Source organism: Rhopilema esculentum, chromosome 17, assembly GCF_057945365.1.
Source record: "Rhopilema esculentum isolate cy_ngs chromosome 17, ASM5794536v1, whole genome shotgun sequence".
In the NCBI taxonomy this organism is placed as follows: Eukaryota; Metazoa; Cnidaria; class Scyphozoa; order Rhizostomeae; family Rhizostomatidae; genus Rhopilema; species Rhopilema esculentum.
The window spans coordinates 3,319,152-3,343,343 of NC_142831.1; the positions used below are offsets into that span (position 1 = coordinate 3,319,152).

General features: G+C 36.5%; 3 protein-coding genes across 6 annotated transcripts; 2 read left to right on the forward strand and 1 right to left on the reverse strand.

Moving 5' to 3' along the window:
- LOC148958147 (uncharacterized) lies at positions 1 to 24,192 on the forward strand. 4 transcript variants are annotated; one of them, XM_089113334.1, is made up of 6 exons: positions 1 to 280; positions 18,393 to 19,288; positions 20,209 to 20,254; positions 21,038 to 21,317; positions 22,256 to 22,507; positions 22,954 to 24,192. In XM_089113334.1, exons 1-6 carry the CDS (start codon positions 196 to 198, stop codon positions 23,240 to 23,242), a joined length of 1,848 nt encoding a protein of 615 aa, XP_088969460.1. In that variant the 5' UTR covers positions 1 to 195; the 3' UTR covers positions 23,243 to 24,192. The 4 variants fall into 4 exon arrangements, with proteins under 4 accessions (XP_088969460.1, XP_088969459.1, XP_088969461.1 ...); XM_089113333.1 differs by having other exon boundaries at positions 2 to 280; positions 21,035 to 21,317; XM_089113335.1 differs by lacking the exon at positions 1 to 280 and adding an exon at positions 14,949 to 15,185 and having other exon boundaries at positions 21,035 to 21,317.
- LOC148958148 (uncharacterized) lies at positions 2,894 to 5,183 on the forward strand. The gene is made up of 3 exons (XM_089113340.1): positions 2,894 to 3,081; positions 3,255 to 3,473; positions 3,657 to 5,183. The coding sequence occupies exons 1-3, from the start codon at positions 2,894 to 2,896 to the stop codon at positions 3,817 to 3,819; spliced, it is 570 nt and encodes a 189-aa protein (XP_088969466.1). The 3' UTR covers positions 3,820 to 5,183.
- Positions 3,976 to 8,611, reverse strand: LOC148958149 (uncharacterized). Its single transcript, XM_089113332.1, has 7 exons — positions 7,196 to 8,611; positions 6,215 to 6,951; positions 5,795 to 5,981; positions 5,244 to 5,483; positions 4,815 to 4,986; positions 4,521 to 4,669; positions 3,976 to 4,268 (listed from the first exon to the last, which is right to left on the reverse strand). Exons 1-7 carry the CDS (start codon positions 7,323 to 7,325, stop codon positions 3,976 to 3,978), a joined length of 1,908 nt encoding a protein of 635 aa, XP_088969458.1. The 5' UTR covers positions 7,326 to 8,611.

Consider the following 24,192-nt stretch of genomic DNA (forward strand, 5'->3'; position numbering starts at 1 on the left):
CCGTCACTGAAACGACTAAACCTGTTCGTGTAGCAGCAATGGCGGACATAAAGTCGTTGCTGTTGCAGGTGTTCTCGATTATTAGTTGCCAGTCGACTGAGGAAATTGAAACGGAAAACGAGCTTTTGAGTATTCAGTCAATCGTGAGAGAAGTTTTTGATAAGAGCGTGGTGAATGGTGTCGTGACTTGTGGGAATGCACAGATCGATGAGTTCGCTGAACTGCAAATGCCAAAGGTTCAAGTACTGTCCCGTGGAAGTTCTGACCTTCGGCCTTTCAGGTTGGTAGTTTCCTTTACCAGGCTTTAAATGCACAACGTTTTAACAGAATATTTCTTGGATTAATTCGACAAAAATATCGAATTTTACAGAGAAAAATGCGCACCCCCAAAAAAGTGGTGCCAAGGTTTTTTGGTTGTTGGGGTGGTATGGTAATTACTACCAGAATGAATTCGATACCCATTTCTTGCCAAATGCAGATGACCCCAAAAACGTACTACTTCAACACAAGGTACTTAGTAAAACAATCAATTTTTATCAACAAATTCTTACAAGTATTGATTTGAAGGCATTGAGTCATGGTAAATAGGCCTTCTCTATAGGGGGTCATTTGGATTCGGCGTGATCGCTGCTGTTTCATGTGATACTTGCATCCAGTGGCGGATTCAGACCGGGTTCCAAGGGTTCTGGAACCCTGTCAAATTTTCCAAAGACACATAACATCAGTTTTCCCTTTACTTTCGAATTAATCGCAACCAGTCCCAACGTCAAATGGCCTCTTGTACCAAAACCTTTGCTGCTTTCTAAATATGGTATTGTGAAAGAAAGGAACCCTGTCGTAGCCATGGTTATCTTTTGTAACATATTATATTCCTCTAAAGAAAGGAACCCTGTCGTAGCCAAGGCAACTCTTTGTACCATATTGTATTTTTTAAGAAAGGAACCCTGTCGTAGCCATGGCAATCAATTGTCATATATTGTTTTTGCTACAAACAAAAGAACCCTTTTGGAACCCATCTCACGAACTCATTGGAACTTATTTAAACCGCTGACCATACATGCTTCCTGTTGTCATAATGGCGACGTGAAGCTGCGAGTGGAGGCTTTGACTGCACGATGACGAGAGCTTGTTTTAAGCCCTCAAACAGGAAGGGACCAGCACCTTAAGATCAATAAAATTTGATAATCATATGGAAAAGTGCTATGAATTTTCAACAAAGCTTTTCAAACACGCCTCGCCAACTATTTGCTCATTTTTCTCGACTGGCCTAGCCAACCTGGAGAAAACAGATCACCGATTTTTTCTCATGGATCTAGCGAAAAGTCCATTTCAGATAGTTGTAAAGTGGTGTTCACGAAAGAATGCGTTGCAATTAGCAGCAGAGAATTCTTGGCAGGAACTCAGGAATGTCGAAGATATTTTCTCTTTGACGTAGAAAGCTTATAGAACTCTTGAAGCCCTATACAGAATATATTTATCTATAGAGTGAGATAACTTTATTAAGATAAAATGAAAGACTTTGAGAAGGGGATAAGATGATTTCATATTTCATAATTTGCACTTTTAATAATTGGGTTTGTTTGCTATATATAATAAGAGGCTTCGTCCATCGTTATCAATTTTTGACAAACTTGGTGAATATTTGTAAATTTGTCTTGTTTATTATTTGGCAATATTTATAGCAGGAATTTCACTCAAATCTTGCAACACTCAGTAAGCTTATGTCTTGCTGTAACCAGCTAGAGGAATTTATTAAGGTCCTCTGTTTGGCAAGAAATCGAAACCATTCTTTTAGAATCCATAATGACAATTCCTGGTTTGGTTTACAGATTCATTTTTTTACTTGTCTTGGAATCATGATGAAATAATATATCTTGTTAAAATCAAATCTTGCAATTGTGAATCTTATCAAAAAGCGAAAATGGGCGTCACCCAATTTTGGAAAAAGTCAAGGGCGTTGCCAGAAAAATAGGGGACCACGCCCATATTGGAACCCACTCAAATTTTTGTCTAGATCCGCCACTGCTTGCATCCGTTGTTGACAACTTGCTATTGATGGAAATTGTTTTGTCAATCAGTACGAGGTGAGTTCATGTGACCAGTTCAAGGTCAACCAATAGCATGGCATTCATGAAAATCATGACTCAGCGGATTCTGGCACTTAGGGTATACCCAATCCATTTTATCATGACTCAATGATATTTAACTCAATTTTCGTATTTTGCTTTTTTTGTTTGAAACATTTTAGCTGCCTTTTTAAAAAATGAACCAGTGTCTGAATATCGCAGAGCAATCAAATATTGACTAACGACCTAAAATGTCATTCATTGATTAATGTGATGTACAAACTGCGAAGGCAGCAGTGTTATTTTTAACTAGCATTGCTAGCAAATAGGCTTCTAACAAAAGATATCATTTTTTATATAGTTATGCTTTAATACCTGAATTTAAAAAAGATTAATTTATCAAGATGGGTGTTGTCTTCATTTAACCGTAAGTAAAAGTGGGGTGTGGCATTATTATGGCTATTAAGGCAACGCCCTTAAGCACCCCTCAGATTTTCCGCTGGATCCGCCTCTGTATATAGGGTTGTTTTCTCTTTCTTTAAAGGAGAATGGCAGAACTTTAGATAACCTACTCTCTATAGTAAAAATATGTACGTAGATTCAAGATCCGAAAAAATTTTTTCTGTAACTCTTTTCGTTTTGACGCGCGGGGCCGAGAAAGTGAGCAGCGACGTCCCTTTACGAAAAAGAGCGTTTTTGAGTGCGTCTTCTCCCGCGGTAGTTCACGCAGCCCTTGTGACGTCAAATGTGATCAGTGGTTTTAGCAATTTAGGCCTACGCATGCAGTAGAGAGGACAAGTTTTGTACATTGCATTTTGATTGTCGAGATGACTGAAACATACGAAGATGAATCGATGGAAAATTTAGGAATATATATTCAGGATATAAATGTTAAACCGTTCATGTTCGAGCCAATGCCGGAATCACACGATTACAACGAGACAAATGAATTGTTGTCTTCCTCAGAAAGCGAGACAGAGGATACAAACACCGAGAGAATCGGTAATACATTTTGGTGAGTAAATATATTTACGAGCTTACTAAACACTTAACTAAATTAGCAAAAAGATTAAAATATTACATGTATTAAGGCCTACTCAATTAAACAGTTTCCTTGTTCCTACGATGGCTAAGGCGAAGGACGAATCAAGATAAACTAGTTAAAATTGAACTTTAATTTTGTCACAGGTGCCAATGTAATCATTGTTCGCCAATGCCGACAGGTCGAGAGAGCTTGTGCTGCCGAGAAGTTTTTAAAGTAAGGACGAAAGCTGACAGTCAGGGTGTTTTTTGCATCGCAGATGATGATGACTTTAAGACAGTTTGCCTAAATACAGCTGTGGTTGAGACAGCAATTTACCAATTCATCGAGGAAGAGGAATTCCTGGATGATACTTCTACTTCTGAGTAAGTCTGACATTTTCATGAAAAATCTGCAACAATTAATCCGTTAAATGGGTAATTAGTAGGCCCTTCAGAAACAAAATTACTGACTTACTTGTAAAAAATTGCTACCTTTTTCTAAACCCAAGCTGTTTGGAACTTTCTTTGCTCTATTTCATGATATTAACACCAAGTCTTTTTCATTAGGCTTTTCAGGTACGTGAGCTACAGACAGTTTGTTCGCTGGGTATGGCACAAGCTTGGCAAGCACAGGAGAGAGATTTTACCAGCATGTGTTGTATCATCAATAAGGAACAAATTCCCCTCTGATAAATACACAGGGTTCAAGTATCCAAAACTAGACTATTAAATAGTTAATTTTTGGGGTATAATCATACCAGACTGCAAAGATTTTTTGTTAATCATACCTAAAAATTGCAAACTAGTAGTAATATGTGTATTTTTGCATTTATTTTCTTATTTCAGGGGAAATAGCAGTTTCAGATTGTTTATTTATGGCATAAAACTATTTGCCCTTGGGCTTTCTAACATTGACAAGGCCACCTTTTTTGATCAAAGTTTTCTTTGGAGGTATTTTGGCAATCTTTCTTGTTGCTGTCTTGTGATTTGCATCTCTAGTTAATCTGGCAAACCTTTCCCGCTTTGCAGCCAGAGCCTCTTCTTTTGTTCTCTTGGTTGCTACTGAGCTCAGGAAGTCAGGGATTTCCTGCAAAGCAGCAGCTTGCTCTTTTGCCACTAAAATACTTGGGGCTTGTTTTCGAAGCTTGACCAGTTCTTCCATCAGTTTGTTGACATACTCTAAAAAAGTCCCAAAGGGGATTTCATATTCAAATGATTGCAAAATGGAAAGTAACTATAAACATTCATTTACTCTGCAAAAATAAAAAAAAAATTAAACTAAACAGTAGATAACTTCTCCAAGAATAGTAAGAATTGATGAACCTAAAATTAATCTAAAATAATTTATCTAAAATTAAGCTAAAATTAATTTAAAAATGAATTTAATTGAATCAAAGGGGAGATCAATTTAATTGTTGAACTATTTCTCACCATATGTACATTTCTCTTTGACCTCTTGAACAACACCATCTCCACTCCTATACTTTGGGTATGATACCTTCCACATTTTCTCCCCAGTCTCCTTTCTTTGCTGTGCTCGTTGCGAGTTTTCATTAAAATGCATAGCAGCAAGGAACAAGCTGGAAAAACAATATTCATACTAGTTAATACTTCTACCAAGTATGTAAAAGGCAGTTTCAAAAATAACACTTGTGTTTTAACCCTCATCTTTGTATGACAAAATTAACAAAGTAAAACTCGAAAAAAGAAATAGAATATGGTTACCGTGCTTTCATGGCCAAGTAGAAAAAATGTGTGTTTTTGGGGGCAAATCGAATTATGACATTGTGGAAAGATTCCAAAGCACTTGTCTGTTCTAAAGGTGATAGCCTTGTAATGTCATTCACCAGTTTGGTTTTACTTAATGTTGCAACTAATTCTTTGTATCCTTTTGATCCTGCAATGATTAAGAGTAATTAACTTTAAAAAATACTGCTATCCCCTTTACAGAGAAACTATATAGGTGTGGTAGAAAGGACAGTTTGGGAAACAAAAGGCTAAAGGTGCATTTTACATTTGGTGAATGTGAGATGTTTACAACACTTTGTGGATAAACTAATGCAATTCTCTGAAATGAATTTTTGCCTGGAATTATTGCAGTCTCTGCCTCTCAATCCCATACTTTATATGTTGTAACAGAGGTTTTGTTCCTACCTTTTTTCAACCAATCACGTTCAATGCTGTCATGCGGGCATTCCTTATATTCATTGCCATGGCCGGTGTGTATATCAACAACGTGATTGAAAAGAGAAAGCCACTTTTCCTTTATTAAGGTTGCATTACCACAAGATGAAGCAGCACACCAGTAGACATGGTTTTTTATACTTTGGACCCATTGAAGAAGCATACGATTCCCTTTTTTCTTGCCTATCGCTTCAACTTTTTTCCCAATTGCTAAAAAGTATTTTAGGATAACATTCACAACTTGCTTACAATAGCCATTTAGGTAGCAAACAAAACATGAATCCTTCCATGTGGTATATTAAGTGTACTTAACAATAGTTATGCCCTAGATGATATTATTTTGAATTAAAACACCAAAAAATGTTGACACCAACAACTAGGCAGAAAAAGGGTATCAAAATTATAGTCGTTATAAATCAAAGGAAAATCAATAATAATTTCTAAAGAAAAGGGCTAAATGAAAAGTCAAAATGGGAACATGTGCATCTAGTTTCAAGTTAAAGTCATAGTTTTTTACTTACATTTTGCAACATGGAACACATCAAAGAGATGCTTTGTTTCTTTTCTTTCTGTTCGCATAAATTTTCTGACTGGTCCATGACGATCTGTGACCAAAGTAGTGTACAACAAATGCTCACTATCTAACAGCTGTAAACATCGTTTTAGACCCTCAAGTTCCATGTGATTTGCACCACCAACTTCATTACTCTTAAAAGATAGATTTTTCTACATTTAGTTTCTCACGTTGGTATTGGCCCATTGCAAATGGAAAAACAATATTGAAATTTTGATGTAAGATTGAACATTGCATAATAATGACATAATAACGCCTTTGAAACAAGGCTTATTAAGAATGTTGCTCTTGCTTTTGAACATGACACTTCCTATAATTTTGAAAATAATTAACAGTAAGTATTCATATAATCAACAGGTATAGTTACCTGAACTAATTGCAAATCAATGACCTTGTTGGTGCCAAGGTCCATTAGAGAATAGGACCCATATTTTGCGGAGTGTCCTGGAGAGTCCATCCTTGCATCCCCTCCGAGTACAAGTTGCATGTTTTTCCTAGCCACAAACAGTTCCTGTTGACACTTTGCCCATACTGCATTTACTGTTGGTATCAAGTAGGCACGTTGTATGTCACTGTATGTGCGGATTGCAATTGATGGCATGTTTAGGTGGTGGAAAAAACAGAGCAGCTTGGAACACTGGGATCCCGAAAAGAGACATGAAGCAGCAATAAACAAATTACCAAGAGCCATCTGATTATGAAGCGGTTGAGACATCCACTTTGTTTCATGCCCATTTAGGCACTCTGCATGAATTTGCAACATGGACCCAAATAAACGTTTTTTGATTGAAATAACAGGTGCAAGACACAAACTACAAATAGCAAACAACTGCATTAGGCATGACTCAAAAACTAGAAATTTTCGCTCATTCCATCCAACTGGCGTAGTATTTATAGAATCAACATATTCTTCCTCTTCTGATGCTGAAGATTCATTTGGCACCCACTCATTGCTATCTGAAGATGACATTCTCTCAGGGCTTGCTTCTTGACTCAAATTGGTACTCAAAGCAGATACAGCTCGAGAAACTGGTAGCTGCTCTGACAGGAAGCTGTCATTCACCTGAATGTATGCATCTCTTGTCCTGTACTCTGTCTGGGTACCTAGAATAGAAATACAGTGGATCAAATCTAGAGAATTTTGATTGTAGCTGAAGTTTCTAATAATGGTCACTTTATACAGTTCTACTTACTAAGAGCATTTGATATTTTTTGATATTTTTGCTGCTTTCCGTTTAGCCTGTAGATCAAATTCTATTTTCAATACTTTCCAAGACCCCAAAAGTATTAAAAAACAACCTTCAATTAGAAAAAAGATTTTTCAGATAATTTCAAATTTATGTTTTACCTCTTGACCATGATCTAGTATTTGTTTGGGTTCCTTTAAAGTGCCAATAAACCGGGGTCTGTGTGCTCGCATTAGATGCAGGGTAGAGCTCGTTTGAAATGACTGTAAGTTGGGTTGATGAATCACACATCTGTCTGTCAATACCGATTTCACTCTCAGAAATTTGTGATCCAACTTATGTATCAGCAGTTGACTGTGTTCCAAGAGATTGGCCAAGCGAGTGACTGGTTGTTTGTAACATATCTAACTATCGAAAAATTAGCTTGCTTGTTCAAAATAGGCAGATTATTATTTTGAAAAAACAAACAATGTAAAACATGTAATAACATGTAAAACCTGATTTTATAAACTGAAAACGTGCTTAAAAAGAAACCCCTTTGCACCAGATTGCTCCTATTTATTATTTGAATGATATTTTCTCACAGCAACTCACAAGGCCTCTGGAAGAGTATCGTTTCATTTGACACTGAAACGTCAGGTGAAATAACTAAATTTAAACAACAGCTCAAATTTTCATGAAACACTAATGATGGATTGGCAAGAAGCATTCTGTTGTTATTTTTGCGATTTTTTACACATGCATGGTACAGGCCATACGTAGCATTACAACAGCCATGAAAATTAATAAAACAAAATTGACTTACCTCTAATCTCCGACGTTTTGTATAGGCCCCGTATCTTTTCTTTGGGCTACGCTTCTTGGGACTGACATTGCAAAGAAACTTAGATTGAAGCTTTGACTGAAGGACAATATTCTTTCTCTTGAATGTTTTTTTTCCTTTGACTTGACCAGTCGATTTCGGCGACCCTCGATCAAATATCGTTGGAACAGCATCTTTTTTCAGTTTGATTTGTTTTTTACCAGCCAAACCAAGAGACTCTATAACATGTCGGCTTACCTCAAATTGGTCATCCTTGAAATGTTTCTCGCAAAGCCTTGAATGATCCTTAACAACACAGTTTTCCAAGCGCATATTTGGAACCCACAATCGACGGTACACCGGGTCTTTCGGAAAACTAAAAAACGTTATTCTTCTTTCTGGTTGGGTACAAGAAGAGGCATTTACCTTGTCCGACCTCTTCCTACTGTCCTCCAAACAGTTATACGCATTGCAGTGTACCATTTTTCTGAAATTTGCAACTGATTCCTACTCGCAATTTACGCGGATTATATAGGCCGACATTGCGTGCATGAAAACCAGTGATCACATATGACGTCACAATGGCCAGATGGATTCTCGGAAACGACGGAAAACGATAATTGTCCCGCAGAGGAAATTTGAACAATAAGCTCAATTACTCGAAAAATATCATAGAAATACCAAAAATAACATCACGATCGTGTTAAGCACGACAAGTACCACTACCTGTAAAAAAACAAAAATATTCCGCCATTCTCCTTTAATCTTCTTATGTAATTTTGGATTTAATAATTGAATTTTAAACAACTTACCTAAATGACGTAACATGTAATTAATTGATTTGCTGAAAAAATGTTTTTGAGTTTTTGAGTTTGAGTTTGAGTATGAGTAGCTGGCGAGTTTTCCAAAAAATTGGTCGACAAGGTGGGCTTGCACGCCACAGACTAGCCTAACATTCATTGGCGAACATGAAGGCATAAATACTACACAAATTGGCGATAAACAAGGTCTCTAATACCAAAATCTTTAAAACGCCATTAGAAATAATTTGTCAAGAGTAACATAACTTTCAAACCGATGCAAACCATCCACTCAATTTGAGTGGCGGTAAATGAGAACTTTTTTCGGAAGGGGAGAGGGGGGGTTTGAGGGTAAAGAAGCCGACAAAAATTTTTCCAAAATATTTAGCAGAGATGTAGTCGTAAAATTTTAACGGGGGGGGGGGAGGGGGTATGGGGACTCTATGAAATTTCTAAGATGTTCTTTTCATGTAATTATTGCAACGTAATTTTTCATGTAATTTTTTTTTGGCAGCCAAAAAAAATTAAATGTGACATTCTAAATATGACCAGAAAATGCATATAAAATATTAAAAGCATCAATAAGATCAACTTTTTTCAGAATTCATGACCCATTGGTTGGATTTTGAAGTGACACATTTTTGGTTGTCATACTTTGTGTATATTTTCATGCATACAAAGTTTGCAATGCGATTAAATCTGTCAGTTGTTCTCTTTTTCTTTTCTGGTTTAATCGACAATAGTTGACCTGTAGTAAAGTAACAATTCTAAACAGCTTTCTTTGCGTTACATGGTTCTTGGCTATGTCCAAGCACAAGCCGCGTCCCTCTGAATCCCCCTGAGTCCCCCCCACCACCGAGGGACAATTCACTTTTACAAATAGCGTACGAGATTTTCCCTAAAACAAAAGGACAAAAGGACTATTAAACTTACCAAGAGGGATATCAAGTTTAGAAATAAACCATAAATTATTATTTAAATTCAAAGATGATGCGCATCAGAGATAGATATTTACTAAACTCAGAAAAGCACTACCAATTGGAATTAGGTTAGTAAGTCATTCGCTTTTGTAAAATGTTTAAATCATGACTTTTAGACAAAAATTACAATTAGCTGATTGTTACTGTAATTAACTTTGAAAAACAAATCAATCAAATTATTAGTCATAATTGCTAAAAGGGTGCTGTTTCCTCTTTTAGGTTATCTACTGAGAGAGTTCCTTCTGAAGAATTTCCCTTGCATACAATCACTGTCTCTTTTATAATCTCTTGCATCTTTCATATAATTGGTAGTTTTTTGGTAATTATATTTGTCAGAGCCTGTGCCACCAGAGGTCGGCATGGCCCCTCCCCACTTTTTTCTATAGCAAGTAGTTTTAAAGCTGCAGTAAAAGGGGTAAGAAGCCTTTGCCCCCTACTTTTTTAGCCTTGCCCCCCCCACTCAATCTCGAATTCGTGGCACGGGCCCTGTTTGTGTGTATAATGTAGATTAATTTTAATTGTATGTTGTGCCATTTCAAATCATGAGAACTGAACTGAACTGATATTGCAGTATCAACTTGATATATTTCAATTAATCATGAGACAAATTATAACAACAAATATTTTATAGATAATAACAAGTTGGCCCCCATGTCAGCCATGGTTGAGCAATGGTTTTTTCGCAGGGGCAAAAGTGAGGCTTTGTTGGACCATGGTTTGATCATGGTCGAGAGACATGGTTGAATCATGGCTCGATCATAGCAAGTGACATGGTTGAATCGCGGTTCGATCATGGTCAAGTGACATGGTTGAACCGTGTTTGAACCATGTTTCAAACCAAGTTTACAAACATGCAATTCCTGTAAAAATTCAAATTTGTATTTTCAAAAATCCAAATGTTTATATGGTTGAACCCTTGACCTAAATTGCCAAAATGGCTATATGCCATGGTCTAACCATGGAAAATAAACATGGTTGAAAATAAACATGGTTGAGCTGTGGTTAAGCCAAGGTTCAACAATGAGCAGATAAGCATGGTTTGGCTATGGTCTAACCATGGTTTAATCTGAAATCATAAAAAGAACTGAAAATTTCAAATTTGTTTAAAATAATCGTGAACATTTCAACTTTGTTCAATATCTTAATATTGCTCAAGCAAATTTATGAGAAAGTAAAAATTTTGAAATGTTAGACATGGTTCAGCAATGGTTGAGCAATGGGTCCCATTGGAAATTCATGGTTCTACCATGGTTAACCAAACAGTTGAACTATTTTTGTAATAGGGATGCAAATAAGAAGCGGTGCTGTGATTTCCGTTGTTAAGTTTATGCATATAAAGTACATCATTTATTTGCAACTCCAAACATTACGCTATTGAAAAGTATGAATATTAAACTCTTAAAAACGTGTCAAAACATCGCACAATGATGAAATCACACGATCTGAAACACATTGTGTTTCACAATGTTACACTTTTGCATAGGGTACCAAAATGCATATTACACCGGCATCCCCGCTCAAGCTCCACGTGAACTGATACAAGAGTGATCCGACACCGCGTAGACTGGTCAATTTGGCCAAATCCAAAGTGTATATAAAATTTGTACGTGTCCATGTTTGCATGATCCTCGCTATCCATTCTTTCATTGGTAATCTCATAATACATTCGAAATCAGAAAGTTCAGTTCTAAGAAGTAGGGAAAAGAGTGGAATTTGAGAGCATCATTATCCCATTTATCTACATTCACAAAATGGTAAAATGGAATGGATAGGAGGACTTTTTACTAGTCATCTTGAGAAAATAGCTCTAAAATGATGTTAAGAATAACATGATTTTCAGAGTTTCATTTTATCTTACAATAATATTATAGGAGGGTAGCACTTTAACAACAGTGTTGAATTTTAAGCCCCCAACCTACAAGTTAAAAATTAAACATTCAATTTTTTAGCAATTATCATAATTACCAACTCAACATTAATATCAGTTGAACTGCACTGGAATATGATAAACTAATAATATGATAAACTGTAAAAAATTCCCCTTAGGGTACGCTCATATTACTTGCCACTCACCAGCAGGTGGTGCCTTACCCTGGGTAGCAGACTCACTCTTTGTAAAATAAGAGAGAGTCTGGTATCCAGGGTCCTGGTGCCCACCTGTTTCTAGCAAATATATCATTTTGGTGTTTCATTTGTAACACATGCACACATGGATCAATCTTTATAGTGCCTAATCTCTCGACGTATGCCGTTTACCCAGTACTAGCTTTTAGTAGGTAGTTTTGAATATTTACAAATTAGTAGTATGTTGGCCTAAATTGCCAAAAGATTCCAAGAAAAAGCTATTAAATATCAACTGATGCTTTCTCTTAGTTAGCCCTTAAACTTGACAACTACGTGTTCACATATCTGCCTCTATGATTTCAATCGTTTAGTCGTAAATCATTGCTAAAGAAGTTTGCTTCTAAAATCTCTGATATTTCTACTGCTCTTTGTTAAGGTCCATATTATTGACTCTCTGGTGTCTGTCTTGGTTATGTTGATGATTTTATTTACACTTTCCAATCATGGAGTATGGGGACTTCACATTTTAAAAAAGGTGCAATTGTTTTATTCTTTTGTGTATCAAGTATTTAAATTTCAGATCCTAGCTGTAAGAGGGGTCTTTTGTTTTTTACATCGCCATCCTTGACCCAGAGAAATATAATGATAAGACTGAAGAAACAACCACCTTTATTATTTGTTTCATTTCATATAAGATACAAAAACGAACAGCTTTGCAGGATGAGCACGGATACAGAAAAACTGTTGTTCTCCATGTTGGTTTTCCTATTAAGTACTGGTTGATTCACCCAAACAACTTTTGCTCAACTGACGTGTTGCCGTGTCCCCTGCGACACAGCCGCTTTAAGAGCCCTCTGCAGAAACATTGATTACAAAATAGCCTTAAAAATGTGGAAAGCATTTGTAACGAGTGCAATGATAAAGCAGTTCTAAATCAACGATTAATCAATCAAACACAAAAAGCTAGCTCGTGTGGGGAATTCTATCACCTATAGTCCTGTGCCCAATAGAACTTCCGGTGACGCTAAAGAAAACTCGCAGAATTCTGATTTAAATTTCCAAGTTATAATTTCCTCAATTCTTATACAACTCTACTCCTATTACAACTCCTATTACAACTCTACTCCTGTCTTTTATATCTCAGATAAACCATGGGCCAAGAGCAGCTGAGCAATTTGGCACTACTTAGCATCGAGAGGAAATTTTCTTTTGACTTTAGTCGAATTCGAGAGTTAATAATAGTATTTTAAGTGATATTAAGTAAAATATTGGAAAATATTATACATTGCTACCCTTATCTATGAGAAACTTAGATCAAACTTTTAGATCTGAACAGTAAACATAGTATAGAAGAATCGATAAGGATAGCATGTCCCCCCAAACATGTCTCTGATTGGTTTGCTCAACTCTCAACTGACTATTTTTACTTTAGATATTTCGGTGAAAAAGAACTCGTAATGTAAATATTCCTATGTCAAGTTCCTTATCACCAACAGGCTCATAAATATATGCATGCCTCTGTACTCGGGCAAAAGTCCTACCACCCCCCCCCCCCCCCTCTTGTAAAAATTCCGCCGTACGCTTATGTAGCATATTAAGGAATGTGGCAGATGAGGTTCCAAGAATTCCAAGGACATTCAGAGAAAGGTTAACAAAGGGAGAGCTTTTATAGGCAGGGGTAACTTTTTGAGATGTTTTCGTCGATGTCGCTTGGTCATGACTTTAACAATAACAATAATAACAATCTCTGGACAAAAGAATTAAAGATAAGCTTTAAAAAAAATCATCCTTATTGTTTAAGGTTTGCATCGGTAACTGAAGGCTAAAACAGCAAAGATACATCAGTCCAATGTACCCAGAATCGATTGTTCCATCTAGTCAGAAGTTACTTTTTGAAAAATCAGTTGTCTTCTTTCTCCAGTATATTTCTATAAATCATGAAACAAATTTAAAACAACAATCATTTTAAAGACAATAACAAGTTGGTACAATTATTTTTATCGTAATGAGCATGAACCTGTCTTTTTGTGTTCATTTAATTGAACTTCAGCTGCTCAGCTACGCTGTATTTTCAGAACTGAAGCCTATAGTGTACCAAACCATCAATCCCCTCTCATAAGATGATCAGCCCAAGTTCACATTCTTACAACTAATAGCTAATAGATTTCGACGAAAGAGGGGGTCGATCTTTAAAGCTATATAAGAAGGGGAATTGGTACATAGATAGTTTTAGTGATCTGAAATCTACTCTTAAATTTGGGGTATTAGTTTGTTGCTGAAAAGCAAAAGATCCCAATGTGCAAACTGCACCCACTAGATCTGCACTCATGCTATACTGCCAATCGTGATACTGGTTGGAATTGCCAAATTTTTTGTATTTGTGCAGTGATGAAAATCATTTAGAATATTGCCTGCACTGCAGTGGATGAGAGAGGAAGACATGTTTGTTTTTGAAGGATGAAACGAAAGGAGCAGATATTACAGACTTCAAAGCCATTATATGTCTTCCAATGAAGTGGAGGATTGTGACTGGAGTAACATCAAAATATGTCTACAATCATCTGGATTCAGAAAATCTGTCTTTTCAAGGGGAAAGGGGAAATTTAACACGAAGATAAATGATTTTGTGAAAAGTTATATTGTACTGAAAAGGTATAGTGGGGGCATGGCCCCCGGCCCCTCCTTTGTCTGAAGCTCTGCAGTAGCGTAAACCGGAGAGGTAAGATTTGGGGGCAAAGGTGGGTTGAGTGAGGAAAGAATGGGGGTCCACACCTTTCGGAACGCCAGAAAACGTCCTTTTTCAAAGATACTTTGTTGCCGTTTGGGGGAGGGGCGTCTGCACTCTCATGGCCCCCCTCTAATAAACTAAATACATTCCATTTCAGATGCCGTAAATTCTAGAATTAGCCTGGGGGCTAATTTATTTTTGATATTTTTGGATGGGGGCTTATTCGAGGGGGGTCTTATACGAGAGGGGGCTTATACGAGGGGGCTTATGAACTTATTGTAGTCACTAAGAAGACATTGTTAAAATACCTCGTTTATTCTAGTAGGAATTTATTTATGAGCATTTACTTAAATACTACCAAAAGTATGAATTTGCTGTGGTAATTCAATAAATCGCCATAGGCAACCTCAGATGGCAAAAATCATCAAATAGAGGGGTCCAATTCTAGAATATACGATAGCAGTGGGGGCTTATTCGAGGGGGGGCCTTATTGACAATTTTTAGTTCTAGGTTGGGGGCTTATTCGAGAGGGGCAATTCGATGGATTTACAGTATGAATAATTCCACGTCCAGCATACACTGTCACTCAGAAGGAGCTTGAAAGCGGGCTTATTAACAATTTGTAATTCTAGGGTCGGGGCTTATTCGAGGTGTCACTCCGAAGGAGCTTAAAAGCGGAAGTAGTAGATTAAAATGGAATGCCACTCCTTGTCAAAGGCTATTCGAAACTGAATTGGGATGATTGGGATAAACTAGGACAAATTATGAGAGCAGTTGGTTAGTAAAATTCAGGTAGTTTTTTTTTGCATATTCACTTAATGAAACGAGGACTTCGAAATCTAAAAATAAAGAGAACCTGGAAATGTCCTAGACAGTTGCCGAAGTTGAAAAAACAAACAAAACCTATAAATTGCATACAAACTCAAACCCAAACTCAAAATCTTTATCAGCAAAAACAAATGTTAATTACAATATACCAAGAATTAAAAATTAGAATACAAAAGTTAGCATTTTCAAAAATTTAATTAATTAATTACATCAGATAAAGTGGTTTTGTTATGCTGAAGGACACATGAGAAAAACTCGCGAGGAGCTATCGAGTCATATATCCTAGTGACGTATTTAAACTCAAGATTATAATTTCCATTTCAGTTTGAAGTAGTCTATAACAGTAAGAGTAAAAAAATTAAGGATGTAATAAAGGTATATATAAATATATATATAAAGGTAATATATATATAAAGGCATACAATTGATTCAAAGTTAAATGACGTTTGCTGCCGGACATAGTCGACCTTAAATTTGCAGGTTTTTATTCTTGGAAACTCCAACATTGACCCTGTTAACTATAATGCAAATACCCCCAACAACAAATTAGGTTAATTTCCTTTTTTCGAGCAATATCTTCCACATATCATTTCATCAATCAGGCAATCAAGGGATATTCTGACTCGAACATCAGTTCATTTTCTTACGCTTCTGATTGTTAAACAAGCAGGTATTTTTTATAAGAATTTTTCATTTTACCAACATGATTTTTTTAAGAGAATCTTCTGGGTGATTTTGCTAACCAGAGGCTACGCCACCAGTTTGTAAGTGTGTGTGGGGGGGGGGGGGGGGTAAGGCTAGCAAAAGTGGGGGACCAAGGCTTTTTCCCCTTTTACTGCAGCTTTAAAACTACTTGCTTTGCGAAAATGTGTGGGGGGTGGAATGGCTAAAGTTAACAGAGTACTGTCCACCCTTAATCATTTTGTCAAGGCTCATGCACCTTTAGATAAACTTACCAAGAGGGATATCAAGTTTAGAAATAAACCATAAATTAACATTTAAATTCAAAGATGATGCGCATCAGAGATAGATATTTACTACACTCAGAAAAGCACTTACCAATTGGAATTAGGTTAGTAAGTTACAGCGTGCAGAAATCTTCAAAGTCATTCATTTTTGTAAAATGTTGAAATCATACTTTTTAGACAGAAATTACAATTAGCTGATTGTTACTGTAATTAGCTTTGAAAAAGAATCAATCAAATCATTAGTCATAAATGCTAAAAAGGGTGCTGTTTCCTCATTTAGGTTATCTACTGAGAGAGCTCCTTCTGAAGAATTTCCCTTGCACACAATCAATGTCTCTTTTATAATCTCTTGTATCTTTCATATGATTGGTAGTTTTTTGCTAATTATTTTTGTCAGAGCCTGTGCCACTGGGTGGCTATGCCCCCCCCACTTTTTTGCATAGCAAGCAGTTTTAAAGCTGCAGTAAAAGGGGTAAGAAGCCTTTGCCCCCTACTTTTTTAGCCTTGCCCCCCCCCCCCCACCCAATATTGAATTCGTGGCACGGGCTGTGTTTGTGTGTATAATGTAGATTAATTTTAATTGTATGTTGTGCCATTTCAAATCATGAGAACTGAACTGAACTGATATTGCAGTATCAACGTGATATATTTCAATTAATCATGAGACAAATTATAACAACAAATATTTTATAGATAATAACAAGTTGGCACCATTGTCAGCCATGGTTGAGCAATGGTTTTTTCGCAGGGGCAAAAGTGAGGCTTTGTTGGACCATGGTTTGATCATGGTCGAGAGACATGGTTGAATCATGGCTCGATCATAGCAAGTGACATGGTTGAATCATGGTTCGATCATGGTCAAGTGACATGGTTGAACCGTGTTTGAACCATGTTTCAAACCAAGTTTACAAACATGCAATTCCTGTAAAAATTCAAATTTGTATTTTCAAAAATCCAAATGTTTATATGGTTGAACCCTTGACCTAAATTGCCAAAATGGCTATATGCCATGGTCTAACCATGGAAAATAAACATGGTTGAAAATAAACATGGTTGAGCTGTGGTTAAGCCAAGGTTCAACAATGAGCAGATAAGCATGGTTTGGCTATGATCTAACCATGGTTTAATCTGAAATCATAAAAAGAACTGAAAATTTCAAAATTGTTTAAAATAATCGTGAACATTTCAACTTTGTTCAATATCTTAATATTGCTCAAGCAAATTTATGAGAAAGTAAACATTTTGAAATGTTAGACATGGTTCAGCAATGGTTGAGCAATGGGTCCCATTGGAAATTCATGGTTCTACCATGGTTAACCATGGTCATTTCATTGCTCAACCATGGTGGGCAATGGTTGAAAACCATTGTGCAAGCATGGTGTCACCATTCTCAGCCATGGTTTATCAATGTTTTTTTCGCAGGGGAGCCCATGTGCCTGTGGTTACATTTGCTGCACTGTTGTTTGGTTTCTGGGTCAAAACTGTAGATCCAGGCTTTTGACCTCACTCCGCCAAATCTCTGGGTCATTGCATGGTACCTCTGTAGATACATCCTGTTTTTGTTCATGTGTCAGCCTGGGTCTCCCTGGCTCATGTGGGAGGGACTCCCTGGCTGAAACCTTGACAAAGGTTATTGTGCAGGATGTTGGTCACTTTTCCTGACTGAAATCCCCACATCCTCTGGAATCTGCAGCACAGTGACTTTTTCATCCTCCTCTACTAGCTTCCTTGCTGACATTATGTGTTTCAATTGTGGCTATTACTGGGTATCCAGAGTAGGGTCTGTTTCTGATCTCTATTTGATGGTGTTTGCCTCTTTGAAACACTGAAAACCAGTCATAAACAGCTGACTCTGAAGGTGTTTCATCAGATGAGTCTTTCCTGCTGAAGTCTTAAAAATAATAGCCTGTAACCATCCAGATATGTTGAAGCTCCTTGACTGAATTGTGAAACCACAAACTATCAATTTTTAAAACACATCTGTGTTGATTTCTTTTTGTTATGCAAAGGAATTTTTTTAAAAATGAGTTCGAGCCTTGCTCGGGTCGGTTATTTTCCCGCACTCTCTATTAATTATCTTCGAAATCCTGTTGTCTGTAAACAATTCATAAGTGTTTTTTAAAAATGCAATTCATAAGTGTTTTTTAAAATGCAATTCATTAAATAACTGTTAAGTTTGATTTTACAGGAGCAGAGTTAATGATGTCAAGGCTTGATCAGTATGAATTTATGAAAAAGTCTTTTATAAATAAAGAAGCAATCAGAAAAGGGAATTATGTGGAGGCATGGGATTGCTTTAGGTTCCAGCTCAATGTTGTCTTGAGGGAGAAAAATCCAAGCCCTGGAGAGGAATTGCAGAAAGAAACAATTCAGTACTTGAAGTTAATGCTTGATACTGCGGAGCAAAAAGAAAACAAGATTCTTAAAAGCTACACTTTGAACTTCTTAGGTAGACAATATAATCTAGCAGAACAATTCCAGGAAGCTCTCTTATGTTTTGAACAGAACATACCCTTGTCAAGTGAAGTGAAAAATCCAGATCTTCAAGGCAGAGCTTTTATAGGTTGTGGATATGCATATTTTCACCTTAAACACTATGGACTTGCAAGTGAAAGTTACAAGAGAGCTATCAAAAATGCTGAAAGCACTTACAATAGTTCAAGACTATTAATTGCAACTACATTCCTTGGGAGATGTTATCTTGAAATGGAAAAATGGGATGAGGCTGTTGGCTTTTTCAAGAGAGCAATGGAAAAGGGAGGAGAGAAAGGTGATCTGTCAAAGGACTTGCTTTGTTACATATTGTCAGGTTTTGGAAAGATTTATGCTCAAAATGGAAGGTATGAAGAAGCAGTTGCTCATTTAGAACCAGCTGTGAATCTTGCCTCAAGGCTCCGTTTTGATAGAGAACAAGCAGACTTGCTTTTGTGTTTGAGTAACGCTACATTTAACATGGGACTACATGATAAGGCCTTGGCACATGTCAATGTTGCAATACAAATTGGAAAAACTTTAAAAGATGATGCTTTTGTAAAAGAGGCTGAAATTTTCAAAGAGGAAATCAATAGACAGCCAAAGAATGAAGTAAGTTTGGGGTTCTTAATATACATTGACATGTTAACTACATAGCTGCTTACTTCAATGTGTCATTTATCAGTTCTTTTGGGGAGAATGCAGGTCCCCCAGACTGCAAAGTTTGGGTATGCGCGGGGAACGGGTTCCCCACGCAAAAACTTGTTGCTCAAATCCTGTCCGTGCATTTTTGCAAATTTAGATTAATCCAGGCAGTTGGAATACGGAGCTTTTAACCTGCTATTTTGCAACATGATTTGTGCCCACGCAATTGAAGCGACATAAAATAATTCCCCACGCACAAAAAATACTTTGCACTCTGGCAGGTCCCTGGTCATGTCCACTGGGGATTGTTGTCTCTGTTACTCTACAAGGATTTGACACATACACACTGTAAATTTAACTTTTGTGCAGATTTTAAGGGGCATTTTATTAGAAGATACCTACAAAGCATATGAATGTATCACCAAGGTATACATAGGAAGAACAGTTGGCCATTATTTCAGAAAAAGAACCCATTGTTTGAATGTTTGAACCATAGGTCAAAAATAGTATGCCTCTTCGAGGGGCATACAAAAACACAAAGAAGTGGCTAGAAACTGTAATAAAACTCGATATAAATACAAATGCAATGGCTCATTTACCTCACCAGGGCTTGCTTTTTTTAAAGGTGGTCTTGTTTTTTTAAAAGAAACCCTTCCACTGAGATATGGAGGTAAATTGAGAGCTTTTGAGTTAGTCTTTCTCTATTTTTTTCTTGGTTAGATTAATTGCTGAAAGTTATGGATAAAAATTTCACCCAGTGCCAACAATTCTTTCAATGTGGGTAGGTCATCAAGTTAAGAAACACAGTTTCTTGTTGAAATTTACCCAAAAATCTAAATTTTATAAAAATAATATTTATTTGAGTGCTTCTGGATGTTCTCTTCTAGGAGAATACTGAAACAGAAGCAAAGGAACAGGATAAAAACAGAAAAGGTAGCTTGAGATACCCAAAAACAGCATTCTACCATGTTAGCTGGTTATATTTGTAATATTCTGTTTCAGAAGTGTTACACCACCCTTTTCACCAGAAACATTTTTGTAGACTCAAAAGATATCGTGTTTAATTTATTGTTAATTAAATTTCTTGTCTTTTACCTAAAAACAATATTTTTTCTTGTACAATTTATGTTTGAGAAAGTCTCACTCTACCAGGTAGCAATTATTAGATGATGGAATAGTGAGCTTTAGAAATATTCACCAGGTTTTTATTGCTAAATGACAATTCTTTCTTGGGTCTGTGTTATGTTCTTGTAATAAAAACCACGTGTAATAGCAGACCTGTCAATCCTGCTGGTTTTGCCAGGAGACTCCAGGTTTTGCTTGCTTTCTCTTGGTCTCCCGGTTTTTTATGATTTTCTACCTGATTTTCTACTAAGTTATTTGTTAGTGTTTACAGCTTAACGAAAACGTTAAAAAACATCAGGAAGACGCTACCCATGATAGTTGTTGTCATTAACTGTTTGTGCAACATGATTTTTTAGAGGTATGTTGTTTATAAATTCAGCAAATTCCAGGGATCTCCCTGTTTTTGGACGGATCTCCCTGTTTTTGACTAAATCTCCCTGTTTTTCTTACCAGAAAATCTTAAATCTCGAGGTTTTGAAAATTTTAGGTTGACAGGTCTGCAATAGAGTAGTTAGAAGAACTGAGAAACCCTTTTATTTAACTAGAATGTTGCATGTCAATTGTCAAACATCTTAATTCATGTTTTAGAAGAAGATTATAAGCCTGGCAATGAGGTTATTGAAGCATTGGTTTGTCCCATCTGCTTAGAAATCGCAGAAAAAGCAGTTGAAACAAGCTGCTGTCACAACGTTTATTGTGAGAAATGTTTATCTATGGTTATTAATGGTCCTTGCCCACAATGTCGAAATGAATTTCAAATTTTGGCATCACATGTTTGCCGAAGGATGATTGGAAACTTACCTGCAGTTTGTTCTTTTATTGGATGCACTGCTAAACTCACTAGATCTGAGCTGAATGACCACGAGCAAAGGTATTGTATACAATGAGAGCCAAAGTATTGCACTGCCCTTCACGAAATGACAGCACTGCTGCAAACAACTTTTTAGTTGACCAAACTTCAAATTGCTTTGGAAAGTTTCATAAAAGTTGTCTATGTTAATATTGATGGACAATGGTACTAAAGGGGTGGTACTAAAAATGGCAAATGCTAGAGTATTCTTGTTTTTTAAACGTTATTCACAATTGAAAAAACTTAGTATCCAGACAGTTTCGAATTTTTTTGCGAATTTGTTGTGAAAATAAATTGTTTACATGCTTCAAAAGCAATTTTCTTCAGAACCTTTTTATGAATTGCCTCGAAACTTTTCTTGAAACTTCCTTTCAAACTATTTTTCGTCTAAATAATTCAAGTTTATTGATATGTAAACAAAGAGTCTAGAAATGTTGTTTTTCGTAATAATGGGAAAACTGTCGTAAGTTGGCCAAATGTCTGCTCGCAATTTTCGGTGAAGCAATAGTCACATCTTACACAAAGCCGTTACTTCATCCTCGAACCGCTGCAAAACTTTCCCTCTTATATTGTATTGTTTACAATCTCATCTTACAGTGTTCTTCTTAATAACTTTCTCGATGGCAAAATAGATTTTATAGATAAAATAGGTAGCGAGAAATAGGTGGTCTGGATGGAAAAAATATTCATTTCCGTTTGGCTTTGTATGTAGAAGCCTTCATCCTCAAATAAGTGCTTTTTAGATAAGCAAATATTTGGAACTGGCATTAAATTTTGCAGATCTGTCTCTTGCTCTCATTTGCTCCCTAAGAGTAGCAATTTTTCTGCTACCTGTTGGATCATGTGGATTGTTGACTCTATTCGTTGCACTTGTTTCTATAAATTATCTTCGCATATGTTGGGTCAGCGAATAAATTTTATATGGCCTATACTTTGCAACCTTAATATTCCTTTTTTAGATGTGAGCATCGTCTGTACAAATGCCCAGCACCAAAATGTCTGTTTGAGGGGCTAAAAGAAAACTATCTGCTGCATTTGATACAAGAGCATAAGGAGGACGTGGTTAAAAGGTCTGCCAACCTTTTCAGTATGGAACAAACCAGTGAACAAACTAATGATAGGATTCGCGCCAAAGTGAACGAGGCTGGAAGAGAATGTCGACTTGGCTCTACTGGGAAATACTATTGCGGATTTGCTGTTGGTCCTTTGAGGTAAAGTATCTTTATATCAGAGAAAATATTTTTTTAAATTTGAATTGTTCACAGTTCAGAAACACAGTTCAGTTCAGTAGTGTTTATGTAGCCATGAATCTTTATAAATTGTCACTGGATTCAGAGCTTGAGTCTGAAAGCTTATATTCACCCCCCCCCCCCCCCCGGCTACAAAAACTTGTTTTTGGATTAAGGGGGAGCATTGTAGCTGTATGAAATTGAGCGGGTAAGAAAATTATTGCACTCTCCCAAAAGTATCTTCCGCACAACTCCTCGCAATTTAAATCACTGGTCCCTTGGAATTTTGGCAATTCAAGAAATTCAGGTTTGTGCAGATAGAAGACGTTTGTTTTCTTATCTTGGGATTTCATTTGTCTTCCTGTTTTATCGTTAAATCTTTATATATCTAAATACTAAACTTATTACGGTTGATTGATTTGCTGTAGATGCGATTGTTGTGATATCTACTGTGGTCCTGAGAATGGTTGCAACTGTGCCGCGTGCATGAAACTGGACATCAAGTCTTTCAAGCTCGCCAAAGGCTGGTACGTCAACAGGGACGGATGCGTATGCCAACAAAACATAGAAAATGGCAATGTTTACTGTGGGCGACTTGCAATAACACCTTCCGAGGATTCAGATGGGTTCTGTGGACCGGATGTTGGTTCAAACTGTGATGCCTGTCGCATTTTGCAAAATCAGTTGAGAGATAGATATGCATATATCTGGGAGTAATCTGGCTCTTGAGTTTGACGACCCGTGTCTAAAGAGTTTTCGATAACTTTTAACCAATTTAGCAAAATCATTTTTGTATTGTTCGCTTTATAACACCCTCTACAACGGCTTCCGCTGTCACAGCTCATGAAAATGGATCATTACAAAGCTTTTCCAAATGTCAAATTTGATAAAACAATTTATTTCAGTACCAGAAATAGAATAGTCAATATGTGATTGATGTCAAGAGATTTTTACAACTATTTCTTTTCTTTTCTTGTCTTCGTCAGCTTTTTGTTGTCAACTAGTTAAAAGTTGTTTCTTTTATATAATTATTTAATTAACTATTAATGTCAATTCAATCTAGGCATGAAAATCTAAAGACAGTGGGCCATCTATTTGAAATATTAATTTTGTTAGCACACTGTAAATTATATCAATGTATCAAATATATGAGGACCGCCCCAAGGAGGGGGGTCAGGGGACTTTTCCCCTTCAATTTGCCGCAATATATACTGATTAAAATTATTTTCCTTCTCCATGACTCTGCCGCTTGAAAATCAAGGTGTAGTTCTTGTCTTTTTGTTTCAAATATTTATCAACCATGAACAGTTAATTTCTAACCAACCTTTTAATTAACGTCCTTTAGATCCTGTATGATCCACGTTTCAGCGCATCTATCTCGCTTTAAAGTACATTAACTTCAAAAAGTTTCCGCGTGACAATGTTTCGGACAAATATTTTGACGAATATTTCTTCGACTAAATTCAGTACATGCTTTGACTCTCAATACCGTATAAGGACAAACATATGGAAAATATCAATCGACAAGTCTCAGTGAACGTGATTATGTATGTTGTAACTCGAAATAAGTTAGTTTGTTGCTTGGAGTAGAGTTGAAGTAAGGATTGTGATCGGCGGAATTGTGAAATAAAATACTGATGTATTTGATACAAAATAGTTAGACAAAA